At 43.5% G+C, this 12,961-nt stretch overlaps 3 protein-coding genes across 6 annotated transcripts; 2 read left to right on the forward strand and 1 right to left on the reverse strand.

Annotated features, from left to right (window-relative positions):
- Window positions 1–3: 3 nt before the first annotated feature.
- Window positions 4–3,724, forward strand: hexd (hexosaminidase d). Of its 3 annotated transcripts, none has more exons than XM_028407833.1 (13): window positions 4–233; window positions 314–405; window positions 490–605; window positions 718–805; window positions 906–1,070; window positions 1,143–1,326; window positions 1,398–1,469; window positions 1,544–1,742; window positions 1,821–1,982; window positions 2,065–2,172; window positions 2,453–2,542; window positions 2,653–2,843; window positions 3,078–3,724. In XM_028407833.1, the coding sequence occupies exons 2-12, from the start codon at window positions 319–321 to the stop codon at window positions 2,822–2,824; spliced, it is 1,443 nt and encodes a 480-aa protein (XP_028263634.1). In that variant the 5' UTR covers window positions 4–233; window positions 314–318; the 3' UTR covers window positions 2,825–2,843; window positions 3,078–3,724. The 3 variants fall into 3 exon arrangements, with proteins under 3 accessions (XP_028263634.1, XP_028263635.1, XP_028263633.1); XM_028407834.1 differs by having other exon boundaries at window positions 3,082–3,724; XM_028407832.1 differs by having other exon boundaries at window positions 2,653–2,860; window positions 3,078–3,720.
- On the reverse strand, window positions 3,654–5,941 carry cybc1 (cytochrome b-245 chaperone 1). Of its 2 annotated transcripts, XM_028407836.1 has the most exons (6): window positions 5,802–5,941; window positions 5,425–5,512; window positions 5,301–5,342; window positions 5,040–5,210; window positions 4,815–4,959; window positions 4,400–4,559 (listed from the first exon to the last, which is right to left on the reverse strand). In XM_028407836.1, exons 2-6 carry the CDS (start codon window positions 5,510–5,512, stop codon window positions 4,400–4,402), a joined length of 606 nt encoding a protein of 201 aa, XP_028263637.1. In that variant the 5' UTR covers window positions 5,802–5,941. The 2 variants fall into 2 exon arrangements, with proteins under 2 accessions (XP_028263638.1, XP_028263637.1); XM_028407837.1 differs by lacking the exon at window positions 5,802–5,941 and having other exon boundaries at window positions 3,654–4,559.
- Window positions 5,942–6,358: 417 nt separating this feature from the next.
- Window positions 6,359–10,876, forward strand: narf (nuclear prelamin A recognition factor). Its single transcript, XM_028408553.1, has 12 exons — window positions 6,359–6,660; window positions 7,279–7,351; window positions 7,434–7,499; window positions 7,685–7,813; window positions 7,901–8,033; window positions 8,211–8,345; window positions 8,674–8,792; window positions 9,040–9,169; window positions 9,243–9,315; window positions 9,396–9,533; window positions 9,614–9,771; window positions 9,861–10,876. Exons 2-12 carry the CDS (start codon window positions 7,295–7,297, stop codon window positions 10,109–10,111), a joined length of 1,389 nt encoding a protein of 462 aa, XP_028264354.1. The 5' UTR covers window positions 6,359–6,660; window positions 7,279–7,294; the 3' UTR covers window positions 10,112–10,876.
- Window positions 10,877–12,961: the final 2,085 nt, after the last annotated feature.

Raw genomic sequence — 12,961 nt, forward strand, 5'->3', positions numbered from 1 at the left:
AAACGTAAACAGAGCTAGGCGGCTGTTGCAGTATTTGACAGGCGCTGCTAATTTAAACAAACACGAACATTAGCATGTAGCATGCTTTCTACAATCCATTGCTTTGACTGCTGAGGGCTAAACTAATCGATTACCTATACAGCGTGCTTTGCATTAAAACGACTGGAATACAGGTGTTTCTAGTGCAAAATAGGCGTCACATATCTGGATCTGGATCAGTATCATAGGTGCAGGTGAGTCAGACTTATCTGATCTCGAGCTTCACAGCAGCCACCTGTGTTTACTGTGTTTAACATGAATCTCTGTGGAACAGGCAGGATGAATTGTCCACCTTGGCCCAAAGGGAAGAAACTGGTTCACTTGGATTTAAAAGGTGCCCCTCCAAGAGTGGCGTACCTCCACAGGGTAAGCCTCCTCCTCTGTGATCTACTGCATAAAGTACAGTATTTATTTACATCTGTTTGAAGTTGTTGTGTTTCTCTTCCTCAGCTGATAGAGCTGTTTTCTCAGCTGGGAGTGGATGGCCTGCTGGTGGAGTATGAAGACATGTTTCCTTATAAGGGGGAGCTAAAGCTGCTGCAGACCACATCACAACCCGCTTACAGGTTTAGACACAAACACAGCTTCATGTTGTATTCCTGACATGAGAGAAAAGGCCCTGGTGTGCCATACAATGGTTCAGAAAAGTCCATTAACTTGTGTTTGCTGTATTTTTAGCCGTGAGGAAGTACTGTCCATGCAGGTGTTTGCCAGATCTAAGGGCATGGAGGTGATCCCCCTCATTCAGACATTTGGTCACATGGAGGTGAGGCAAACTGTTGAGCTGTTTATCATCTGTTATTTATGGCTTTATGGCTTTAGAATTATTGTTTCCTTAACTCCCAGGCCTCCTTTTTCTGTCACAGTTTGTGTTGAAGCATCGACCCCTGTGGCACCTGAGAGAGGTGGCGCACAGTGTGGGCACCCTGAATCCCCACAAAGAGGAAGGGGTGAGGCTGGTGATGGAGATGCTGAAGCAGGTGGTGGAGCTGCATCCCGGTCTGAACACGCTGCACATCGGAGCAGACGAGGTGAGGATTGTTCGCCGTGAAGTATTTGGGATTTTTCATTCTTGAAGCTCTTCGCACTTGTCTCGTTTTAAGGTGTACATGCTTGGTGAGGGTGAGGAGTCCAAGCTGTGGCTAGCTTCATCTGGACATACAGTGGAGCAGCTCTTCCTGAGTCATGTGACTAAGGTGGCCAAGGCTATCAAGGAGGCGTGGCCTAACATGAGTATCATTATGTGGGATGATATGATGAGAGGCATGAGCCAGGACACACTGAAAGGTGAGGTAGAAGTACGTTTGTACTCATTGCACCCACATGCTTTTTAATTTCACAGTTTTCTCCTGTTACAGCTAGTGGTCTAGTCGGACTCGTCCAGCCAATGTTGTGGGACTACACCCCTGACCTGGATGTGGACAAAACAGGTAGGAACCAGTTCTCTGTGTCCATGGACTGTTGTACTTTTTCAGAGATATTAATAATTTATGCTTTATGCCAGTGTCTCTGATGGAGAAGTACTACAGTGCCGGTATGTCGGATCTGTGGGCGGCCAGCTCCTTTAAAGGCTCCACCAGCGTTTACACCTGTGTGACCAGCACGCAGAGACACGTGGACAATCATCTGCAGTGGCTGAAGGTGGCTGCTGCTTTGTCTGCTGGTGTAAATCTGAAGGGCATCGCCATTACAGGCTGGCAAAGGTAGGAATTAGAGGACTCAACCAGAATCAGGTGCAGTTAACGAAAAAATGCTCACTTGGTCCCATTATTCACGGTCAGGTATGACCATCTGTCGGTGCTGTGCGAGCTGATGCCTGTGGCTCTGCCATCGCTTGCCGCCTGTCTCCACACTCTCCTCCACGGTCAGTTCAGCGCCGAGGCTCAAAGCAAAGTAACAGAGCAGCTGGGGATCTCGTCAGTGGAGGTGGAGGCCATGGAGAGGTGAGGTCAGACACTGTTAGGACGAACAACCTGTTTACATTAGTGACTCAAAGTTGACAGGATTTGCATGTGTGACCCTCAGGACCTCTGCAGCCGACTCGCTGTTCCCAGGAAGGAGGCTGGCTGAGTTAATTGTGGAGCTTAATTCACTCCTGAACTCAGAAGATATTCGGTTTTTTGAAGACAACATGTGAGTTATGGACTTTCATTAAGCTTAAATGGAAAGTACAACATCTTAGGATGTATCCTCATTCTCTGCATCATCAGTATTTATATACACCGCAAGCTGCAGTCGATAGACTGCTCGTCATAAGGCTTTCAAGCAGGCATGAAAAAAGGAATTCTGTTCTTCAGGAAGTTGCTGCTTCCAACCAGGAAATACTCTTGGACAGTCATAATGCTAAGCTAAGCTAAGCTAACAAGCGTTTTTATTCTTATCCAGCTGAATGACTGTGTTTGTGCTCCCACAGGTTTGTCAGAGGATGGTTCAGCCCATACCACAGACAGAGAAAGGCCGTTAGCCCACTAATCACCATGCAGATTCAAAGCCAAGTTTCAGTGTGAGCATCACATCTCCCATGATAAATGCAGCTTTCACCATGACAGATGGAGAATACAAATGACCTGCGGCCTCTAACTGAAAAGTCCTCTGATCGTGATTGTGTCTCAGGTACCTGGCTATGTTACAGCAGAAGGTGGAGGCAGTGAGAGGGGAGATGGTGCTTCTTTACCCAGATTCAACAGCCCAGGAGTGGATAGAAGAGCACGTCAGCCCTGTAACAGGCCCTCTGCAGAGAATAACAGACGATATCGATGCCTGTCTGAAGGAGATGATGCCATAGACGCATGTTTTTGGAACAAGTCTGTATGAATTTTAGGTGATTGTTCATTTCACCATGTGTGACTAATGCATCCAACAGAACATAGAACCACATCTAAGCTTAAAAACATCTCATCATACACACTTTAATCTATACACAACTGAGCAGTCATGACAAAGTCCTGTGTGTATTTGGCTGGGTTCCTTGCACATATAATGTATTTATTTGTGGAGACTAAATATACTCACTATGCTCACTCTTCCCTCTGAACTAGCCAGCATCATCCAACTCTCAGACAGCTTGCAAGCCACAAAACGGACAAGTCACACCATGGTACGGTAATTGGGGACAAAACTACAAAGCAGCAAGAAGACTGTGTGACCAGTGTTTACCTTCTGAGGTCTCCTCCCTCGTCACTATGCTGTAAGTCCACACTTCTGAGAGGTGCATCCTCGGGGAGAGACATGACAGATGAGGATTTGAAAAACAATAAAAGAGTATCAGAGTGCAATATCCTGTGGGGCCTGCAGCAGAGAGAACGTAGGAAATACATTTATCGCAAATAACGCCCCAAAATTCAGGACTTGTCTTGAAAAAAGACTCCTGCTGTGGCTTCCAGACACTGGAAGATGCATAGTTAGAAATGACAAATTTTGAATTTGTACTCGTCCCTCTGCCAACGACAGGCTCCAAACTGTTCACTGTATTTCACAGGAGATTATACGGACAGCTCTGAATAGTAAATTCGAAACTGTAGAGCAATATGACAAGTTATTTGGAGTTTTATTTATATCAAGCATGCCTTAATTCTAACATGACCATAAGATAAAATATACACACACTTTGTTGATTAGAATATTTCCTTATTTTTAATTAAAACATTTGCAACATGCTTGAAATGAGTTGTGAATAAATGTCAAATATTATTGGCTGAGTTGTTTTTGTTCCTTGATTTCTTTTTCCCCTCAACAGAAGCACTTTGTAAAAATGTACAGTGTTGAATTACATGATACATTACATGATTAGTTACAAAAAACAGAGGAGGTATGTTTAAATTGCAGTTAACACACAGTAACACATCAGCATCCACAGCCCCGATGATACACACACACACTTTCGATAAGTGTATTCCTGAGATTCAGTCTTTGGTTCCCAAACACGTATATAAAAGTTGAAAGACAGTAACAGGCCGAAACATTTCACACACAATTCAGTGTTAAATGATCTCAGAAAATCCTTCATGCTCAATTACAGTTTGCACATGCATTCAGCTGGGTACAAATAAACATGCAGAAAGGTGATTATGAACCGGGTGGTCCACAACACTGTGGGAAAAGCTCTCTACATTGAACACATAAACACTTATTAGAGTTCAGTAGGAAGGCACAGTTAAGGAGTGTACTCTGAAACAGTAATTAGTTCTAAAGTCAATATTCACTTGTTCTGCGGCTTCACAGAAATAATAGTAGAATTTATTTTCCTGTCATAATACGAAAGAAAGTCTGTGAGGCTAACCTCTCACCCGCTGTAATGTCTTCGCTTAATGCCACTAACACAACTTTACAATCAGATTGCATGTCGACACAGAGACCAGAGTTAGTCTGCTTCATCATCTGAGTCCGTGCTGTTGTCCAGAGGAATCTCCTCCTCCTCCTCCTCCTCTCCGTACTCTTTCTCATACTCCTGTTGCCTCTGTCGCTGCAGCTCCTCCAGGCCCAAGAAGCGCTTCAGCATAGCAGCCACTGCCTCCACATCACTGGAGGAGGAACACGGACGTACTGTGTTAACATGCATTGTTTTGCTAGTGTTTGGCTTTGTGGATAAACGAGTGATCCAGGTTATGAATAATGATGTCATGATGTTATTTGACATGGTGTAGGACAGATAAATATTCAGGAAAACAAAAAGCAATTTTGTTCACCCATTCACACATTTAAATCTCAGTCAGACAAGGTTTAACTTAATATTGCAGTTTATTTTGGGCTATAATGACCAGCTGCAGATGACTTACCTGCGCCCCCCGAGCGTGGCGCTCTGAGTGAGAGGGTAGGAGAAGCCTGCGGCTAGCCGCAGCATCAGCAGATAGCCCTTCCCCAAATAACGAACCCTCTCTTCCTGGACGCAGACATCACACAGCTGAGTTAGGTCCAACACAACTAAGAGAGAGAGGAGAGGAGAAAAACATTAACTAATGCTGGCTGCTGTAATAACTAACCAACCCTGTGGTTTTACTGACCTTTCTCTTGTCCCTTCCTCCATAACGTCAGGATATAAGTGTACAGGCTAAACGTCTTGAGCTCAATCAGGTTCTTGGTTTTGTCAAACACGGCCTCCTCCCAGTCCTCCATGTTCTGCATGGCCACAAACACACAGCCGTTCACATAGAAAAGCTTCCACAGGATGCTGTCTGTTAGATCCACACAAGAACAGAACGTGAGCTGCTGTGAGTGAAGGTGAGGGGTTACGGTGACAGATTATGTGTATTCTGTTTGTGTACCTGAGCTGTAGTAGGCAGCTGCCAAACCGACAGACACTATACCTGCAATTAAAATAAGAGGTTCAGATAAAGAGTCCTATGTTATGATCCACATTTCACTTGTGTGTAAAAACCAGAAACTTACCAACAAGAAGCGACCATGAGCGAATGCCTGGAGATCTCTTCAGGTGAAGTAAGGTGGAGCTGTGCTCCTCTACCGTCATGTATCCCATCTGAACAAAGATCTTGCACTTTACTAAAAGCAAACTTTGCCTGTAAATGGCCCAATATTAAAGGAACAAGCAAACAAACAACAGACTTCTGGCTGAATATTCAGAGGAAACAATATATCCTGTATATTTTCCAGCATTTTGGTGAACTGATCCTTTGACTGAACATGTTATTCCTGCAGGACATATAAGATGCTCTTGCTGTTTATGGTGATGATTGGGTGTGTATGATGTCTTCACAACAATCACAACTGAATAACATAACAAAGATATGAAATATTTTAATACTTACCTTAAAATGTTCTTTCTTCTCTATATAAAAAAGAAATCGCTTTATAGGTAAAATGAAAGAGCGTTTACACGAGGAAACGCATGCACTGAATTATGAGGAAGTTCTATTCATTTTATTGCAACAGCTGTAGCAACTGAATGGGTGACGCTTCCTTCCTGGTTCTGAGAGCGCTGATTGGACGGGCTTTCCGTGACGTTGCTTTCAAAATAAAAGCACCAAATGCACCCGTTTAAAAACAATATGCGTTTTTCTTTGTTTATCACTTATTATTCACACCTTTTAAAAGATCTACACCAAGATAACAATTTTGAGGATTCTCCTTGAGGAAAAAATGTATTTTATCATTACTTGGCAATTTTGTTTTTTTGTGCGTTTTTACATTTTTGAATAAAAACATTTAAACATCGCTTTAGAATCAAACCCAGGGGTAATATTAATTTAAAGTCACACGTCTTCTTCTCATTTTTTTTTAAAAGACATTTATTTTTGACAACACCGAAAAAAAGAGGAAAACTAACAACTTCCGGGATATCCTACTACACCGTCTGCGCATGCGTCCGAGACGAGCCGGCCCGGGGTACACAATGGAGTCGGACGTACACACACATAACTGGCTTGGATGTTAGAAAACCCGGTCGTCCTTTTGAAAGCGGTAGTTATTATGAAAGAACGGCGCAGCGGACAGGCAGCAGCGGCGGTGACGCCCTCCACGCACCACTAGTCCTGAAGTGAAAGAGTCAAACTGCTGAGTTCACCTGCTGCGCTGCGTTAGTGCTGCAGTCTTCCTGTAGCAGCGCCTCTGTCCTCTGCATTTTTTACATGTCTTTGTCCGAAAGAGCCGCGAATAGCAGCCGTTCCGGTGAGTTCAGAGTTAAGTCTGACCTTGTACTGTTAACACACAGGTCATATCACAACACACAGTCACACGTTTAAGGCCTACACAGTGAATTATAGCAGTACCTGTGACATATTAGCATGTTTTAAAAGCTAAATGAGCAGGTCGTGCTAAATATAATTAGCTATTACTGAAGCGTTAGCTACTCTAGGCTGTTATTAAGCTGTAATAAATGACTGTTCCTCTATATATGACATTAAAGCAGCACTGTGTTCATAAAATAGGTTTTAGCCTCCAGCCCCATACTGCTGATTTACTGGGATTTGTGGCTGTGTTTGTTGGCACTGTGTATGTAATTAACTCAATTTAAATTTAATGACAGGATGCTAGTTTATGTTCTTTTACTTTCCCACCATTATCAAGCTGTTGTGTTTATGATAAGCGGATTGCCTGTGATAGGACGGTGAGGGTCAGCCAGAGGAGGGTGGAGTTGACAAAACGACGCACAGCAGCAGCAGAAGAAGGGCTGAGAGGCTCAGACATCATGCCACAGTGCTTCATAGGGATCATGCTGCGAGGAGCTGATCATAACAGGGACTCTAATTCTGCTGTTCCTCCCCTCCCTCAACTCTCTGTTTAAAGATAACTGCCAAAGAAAATGTCTGAAGTCAACACAGGAAAACGCAAGGAGAAATGTGAGAACTGCACCAAGCAGGTAAGTTTCTATTGGATTATTTTAGCTGAAAAGAAAAAGGGTGTCTTCTTCCTGACGTCAAGTATTGATCTTCCACATGCAGTGCAACAAGAAACAGAGCGAAGATGGTGCAAACTCACACAAGGAGACCGAAGAAGTCAATGAACAGGTAGTGTCTGCTTGCTAAGCAGTTTTATTATTATCTAACTTGAACAAACAAGTCCTCCTCTGGTTGTTTGTTGTCCGGTTTTTACATTAAAATATCGATACTGATGCAAAATAAAGCTTTCTAAAGTCTAAAAAGTAAGAACGTCTTTGAAAAGCCTTCACCTGACACGCTTCCCTTTCCTTCAGGCGAATGAAGGATCCCAGCTGTTGCTGAGTGCCTGCCTGTCATGTGATGGCTGTCTGTCGGACGAGGAGAACCTGAAGATCTCCCAGCAGAACATGGAGGAAGTGGAGAGGGTTTTGGCACTCAATAAGGTGCACTGTCGCCAGAAACCTGAGAACTAGAGTCTTGTGTATTCTTACAACAATAGCTGACATTGTTCTTGCATGTTTTTCTGGCAGAGGTGTGACGTGTCGAAGCATAAGGTGCTTGTGGCGTCGCTGTGCCCGCAGTCTCTGCCTTTCTTTGCTGTCAAGTTCGGTCTGGATGTTCCTGAAGCTGCCCAGAAACTGTGTGGGTTCCTCAAAAGCCTGGGTGAGCTGTGTGATGTTAAAATGATGTTGTCCAAATTTTAAAATTCACCTCTTTGACTTTTCTTTCATTACTGTGTAGAAATTGCCACCTACTTAATGGTATCTGTCACAGATGCTTGACATTCTTCTCCTTTCTCACGATGCCTGACTGACTCTGAAATCTTGCCATTTCCTGCAGGTGTACAGTATGTGTTCGACACCACTATTGCTGCAGGCTTTAGCATCTTAGAGAGTCAGAAAGAGTTCATTCAGAGGTATCGCAGGAGGCACCATGACGCCCACGCCTTACCCATGTTCACCTCTTCCTGCCCTGGTAAACAGTCTCTCTCTCTCTCCTCTTTTTGTTTCTTTCTCATGCTCCTCCTCTGGGTCCTTGCTGAAGACCGAGTTAAATTTGGATGCCATGTTCTGATTGGTGCTGCAGAACTCAGATAGCAGAGGAGAGCTGGTGGGGAAAGATAGAAGGCTCTTTATTTACCACTCCCTTCAGTGGAGATACTGTAGGGACTGAGACATTCCTGTTTCGACACAACAAGCGTAGAACCCCATATTAACATAATCACCATTTAAGAAAGATGTGCACTTGGTGTGTTTTAAGGCAGGTGCACAAAGGTTCCTTAACAATTTGCATGTATCCACAGGGTGGATCCGGTATTCAGAGCGCGTCCTTGGCAGCCTGGTCACCCCTCACATCTGTACAGCCAGGTCTCCCCAGCAAATCATGGGCTGTCTAGTCAAAGACTACTTCTCTAAGCAGCAGGTAGGCTGGGCCCTTCACTTACCCTGATCAGCAAAAGTTAAGTATCATTCTCACAGTTGTTTATGTAGCGCTGTCAAATAAAGTTTCCTGTGTGTGAGGGAGTTCTGTTTAGCAGCCATTATGTGTTAGGCAGCATTAGCGTAGCACATCATATAGCACATCAGAGCTATATGTGGATGCTATAACCGGTCAGTGAGGGTCAGACTCAGCCCTATAGTGCTGTTCCCTGTTTTTCCTTTCCTTGCAGAAGCTGAGTCCAGACAAAGTTTTCCATGTGGTGGTGGCTCCCTGCTTTGATAAGAAGGTGGAGGCTGTCAGAGAAGAGTTTTACAGCAGTCTGCTGGAGACCAGGGAGGTGGACTGTGTCCTCACTTCAGGTAACACAAGAACAATTATCACCGCTGTAGAATTGTAAAAATGTGGCAGTAACTCATATGTTTCCTGTTTCAGGAGAGATCTATTACCTGATGGAGCAGAGGAAGGTGTCGGTGGAAGAGCTGGACTCCGTTCCACTGGACCAAGTGTGAGTTGTTGGTACTGAAGATGAAAAAAAACACTTAAATCAGATCGATGAATATTAAGTTGTTGTGGTTGTCACTGCAGACTGGGAGAGGCTGGGGACGCAGCACTGTTCAGGCATGAAGGCAGAGGATCTGAAGGTTTCCTGGAACATGTGTTCAAACATGCTACTAAAGAGCTCTTTGGCCTGGACGTCCATGAGATCACATACAAAACCCTCAGGTGAGTGACACTTAATAGTGGGTTTAATGAAGTGTTCTCGTAATTTGGAAGTCAAATGTGATGCCTTCATCTGAAAACAGGAATCGGGACTTTCAGGAGGTGACACTGGAGCGAGACGGTGAAACACTGCTGCAGTTTGCCGCCATCTACGGTTTCAGGAACATCCAGACCCTGGTTCATCGTATGAGAAAGGGACGTGTTCCTTACCAGCTGGTGGAGGTGCTGTCCTGCCCAGGAGGTAACGCCCACTGCTACACCTCTGCCCATATCTGCAGATGCAGGTGGAGTTTTGAGTCTTACGGTTCCTCCCACTTGTCTGTTCTTCAGGGTGTCTGAGTGGCCGGGGTCAGGCTGAGAGCGAGGCAGGAGGAGGTCGGGTCGATAAAGCTCTGGTCCAGCAGATGGAGGAGGCCTACAGCAGCCTGCCTGTCCGACTCCCAGAGCTCAACCCTGCTCTGCACACGCTCTACCAAGACTGGCTGCAGGGTCAGGACTCGCTGCAGGCCAACAAGCTGCTACACACAGAGTACAGAAGTCAGAATCAGATCCACACACAGCCCCCGCACATGCAGTGGTGAGGGGGCGAGAGACATTAACAGCTGCTTGGTCTTCTTCTCCTTCTCGGATCTAATGGGGACCACACAGCATCATGGACCAGTCAGTGGAGCGTCAATGCATCATTTGGCCACATGGGGGCACTCTGTATTTTCATAAATGGTGGCTCCTCTGTGAAATACAAGGGTCCATAGTTCAGAGTCCAGACACACACACTGTCTGCAGCAGTGATGTCAGTAAGATAATAGGTAACTTGTTTGGCAGATTACTGAGCAATAAGCTAACAAACACAAAGCTATTATCGCAGCTGGAACTCATGACACCGTACACAGGTTTTACTTTGTGTTAACAAGACCACATGCTCTCATCCACAGTGATTACTATGCAACAGTGTCAGCGTCAGACTGCTGCATGATTCCAGTCCAGTGTGTCCGTCCCCACGAAAGAGTTACTAATTATTTTTGAAGGAATGAGAGGATGTGTTTTGTTATCACCGTCCTACGTCCACAAACCAGTATTGTTATAATGTTTCTTTTTGTTTGTTTGTTTGTGTTTTACATAATCAAGTGTACATGTCATATAAAGCACTAAAAAATATTCTGATAAACCAATGAACTGCGCCACCTCCTCAGTGTGCTTCAGAGTTAATGATTGGTAAATTGAAAACACTTGATGTGTTAACTGTTCCAGCAATCATTTGGAGAGTCTCCTGGTTAGTTGTTGGATGTGTCTTTTGTTTTTTAAAAGGACTAATAAAAGTTTCTTCAACAGAAGACTGAAATATCAAATTACATTGATCTCTGCTAATGTAACACAGCTGCACAACAACTGGAACTGATCAGAGGCGGGTGAGAGGTTTTTTTTGGTCATTTTTATGAATCTATTATCATGCAAACGGCAAAATCTGCAGCCTATGGCTTGTTTTCTTGCTTATTTAGTCTTGGCGGAAGCTAAAGCAGTAAAATTAGAATAACACGGGACCGAGGACGGACCCTTGTGGAACTCACCAAAGCATTAACAATGATCAAACAGATCAAATTTAGTTTGATAAATGGGATTTAAATGCCGAATACCCCAAAATGCAAAATATCACCTAAATAAATAGGTCAACATCGTTGAAGTAGGACATGTTTACTTGCTGTCTTTCAAGTACAGTCAGGTTTGTTGTCTTGTGAAGCTCACAGAATTGGAACAGGCTAATCTGATCAAATTCATCAGATTTCAGATACTTGCCCACATGGTGGCATCTGTAAAGGACTCATTCTGAAAGTAAAACTGAACTGGACGTTGTCCCTAAATCCTTCTTTCGTGCACGATACAAAAGAAAAAAAAACATCAAACAAACGGCTCTATTAATATTTCCACTTGCTTGAACTGATTAATTGTGCAACTATTCTCTTTCTCTGGAAAGTCCCAACTGCTAAAACAGAATGGAAGATATGATCAACCAGTAGTAAATAAGCTGTCATGTTAGAAACAAATCAAAATGACATCACCTGGTTATTATTTTGTAGTTTTGGTTTTCTTCCAATTTTCCATTCAGGTTTACCTTAACGTTCACTCCGCCCCAGGCGTGGTGTGTGTGTGAGTACTCCTAAAATATGCTGCTTTCACTTCCAGTCATTCCTTGATTCTCCGCTGAAGAAGACATTTGATCAAGTAAGTCCTATTCCTTCTGTATCACACATATTGGTGTGGAAGGTTAATTTGCTTTACTTCATTTGAACGAATGGAAATCAATGCATGGTTTACTCAGGGTGTTTACTTAAAAGATTGCTCTACAGTTATCAAACATCAATATTAGACAGATGCTGCATGTTTCTGCAGCATAATTACAAACACTTACACTCATTGTTTGTGTGTCACTGTGCAAACTGATCCCGCCTGCTACAAACTTTTCATTCTTAGATACTGTGATAACAAGCAGGTGAAGTTATTCTAAACCAACAGACTTCGCTGTGTGTTTTAAAATATTCCTTTTTCTCTTGTTCTGCTTCTTTCAGCATTTAGATATAAGAACGTATCAAATTACGTTTTTACGTCTTAGTGTAAAGAGAATAATGTTTTTTCTTTTCTTTCAGTCTGGAAAAAGTGAGGATTCCAGCATGTTCCATCTGTGGATCAGTCTGAGTCTGCTCTATGTTCTGCAAAGCTGTGTCTCATCTGATCAAGGTATTTTTTTAAATCTGTTCTATCAGATCAAAATGAATGCATTGGGAAGAATGAAAATAATCACATCAATTCTTGCTGTTTTTCATATTTAGTTGTGTCACTGATTTGCAACGACACAGTGGAAGTGAAAGCTGGAGACACTGCAACACTGAGCTGTTCTATAAAATTGAATCCAGAGGAAGATCCAGAGAAGTGTATAAATCCAAGATACACCTGGAAGAACTCAAATGGCACCATGTCATGTGGCATGACGGGATACATCTGTGATTCAGATGGTCAGACTTATGTGTCTCTGATCATCTCAGATGTCCAAAAAGAGGACAATTATTCAGTGAACTTAATAACAGGCTGTGGTATGGACACATCATATATCAGCCTGAATGTCTCTGGTGAGTATCTTTCAAGATGTTACCATCAGTGTGATGTGCTTCATCTGCATGTTTTAATAAATGTATTTCACTTCAGCAGGTCCACCGCAGATGACGGGGACTGCGCCGTCATACGAGTGGCCTCCAGTGACACTTGGTGTACTTGCTTGTGTTTGTGGGGCCATTTTTGTTGCAGCCATTTTAAGGCTTTGGTGGCGCAAACACAAAAACCAAATGTGTGCTGTTACCTTGCTACAGTCACTTGAGAACCCTCCGGATTCTCCATGTTGATTTTTTTTCATTTTGGTGACATCTTTGTGCGCACTGAGCCAT

The sequence above is a fragment of the Parambassis ranga genome, chromosome 6, assembly GCF_900634625.1.
Source record: "Parambassis ranga chromosome 6, fParRan2.1, whole genome shotgun sequence".
Classification (NCBI taxonomy): domain Eukaryota; kingdom Metazoa; phylum Chordata; class Actinopteri; family Ambassidae; genus Parambassis; species Parambassis ranga.

Excerpts from the sequence above, each read along its gene's own strand:
- hexd (XM_028407833.1), top strand. The coding sequence starts at position 319 with ATGAATTGTCCACCTTGGCCCAAAGGGAAGAAACTGGTTCACTTGGAT. Across the intron at positions 1,743-1,820 it reads GCCATTACAGGCTGGCAAAG|GTATGACCATCTGTCGGTGC; the intron begins GTAGGAATTAGA and ends ATTCACGGTCAG. Across the intron at positions 1,983-2,064 it reads GAGGTGGAGGCCATGGAGAG|GACCTCTGCAGCCGACTCGC; the intron begins GTGAGGTCAGAC and ends TGTGACCCTCAG.
- cybc1 (XM_028407837.1), bottom strand. The coding sequence starts at position 5,512 with ATGGGATACATGACGGTAGAGGAGCACAGCTCCACCTTACTTCACCTG. Across the intron at positions 5,343-5,424 it reads CTCATGGTCGCTTCTTGTTG|GTATAGTGTCTGTCGGTTTG; the intron begins GTAAGTTTCTGG and ends TTTTAATTGCAG. Across the intron at positions 5,211-5,300 it reads AGCTGCCTACTACAGCTCAG|ACAGCATCCTGTGGAAGCTT; the intron begins GTACACAAACAG and ends TGGATCTAACAG.
- narf (XM_028408553.1), top strand. The coding sequence starts at position 7,295 with ATGTCTGAAGTCAACACAGGAAAACGCAAGGAGAAATGTGAGAACTGC. Across the intron at positions 8,034-8,210 it reads TGGGTTCCTCAAAAGCCTGG|GTGTACAGTATGTGTTCGAC; the intron begins GTGAGCTGTGTG and ends CATTTCCTGCAG. Across the intron at positions 8,793-9,039 it reads ACTACTTCTCTAAGCAGCAG|AAGCTGAGTCCAGACAAAGT; the intron begins GTAGGCTGGGCC and ends CTTTCCTTGCAG.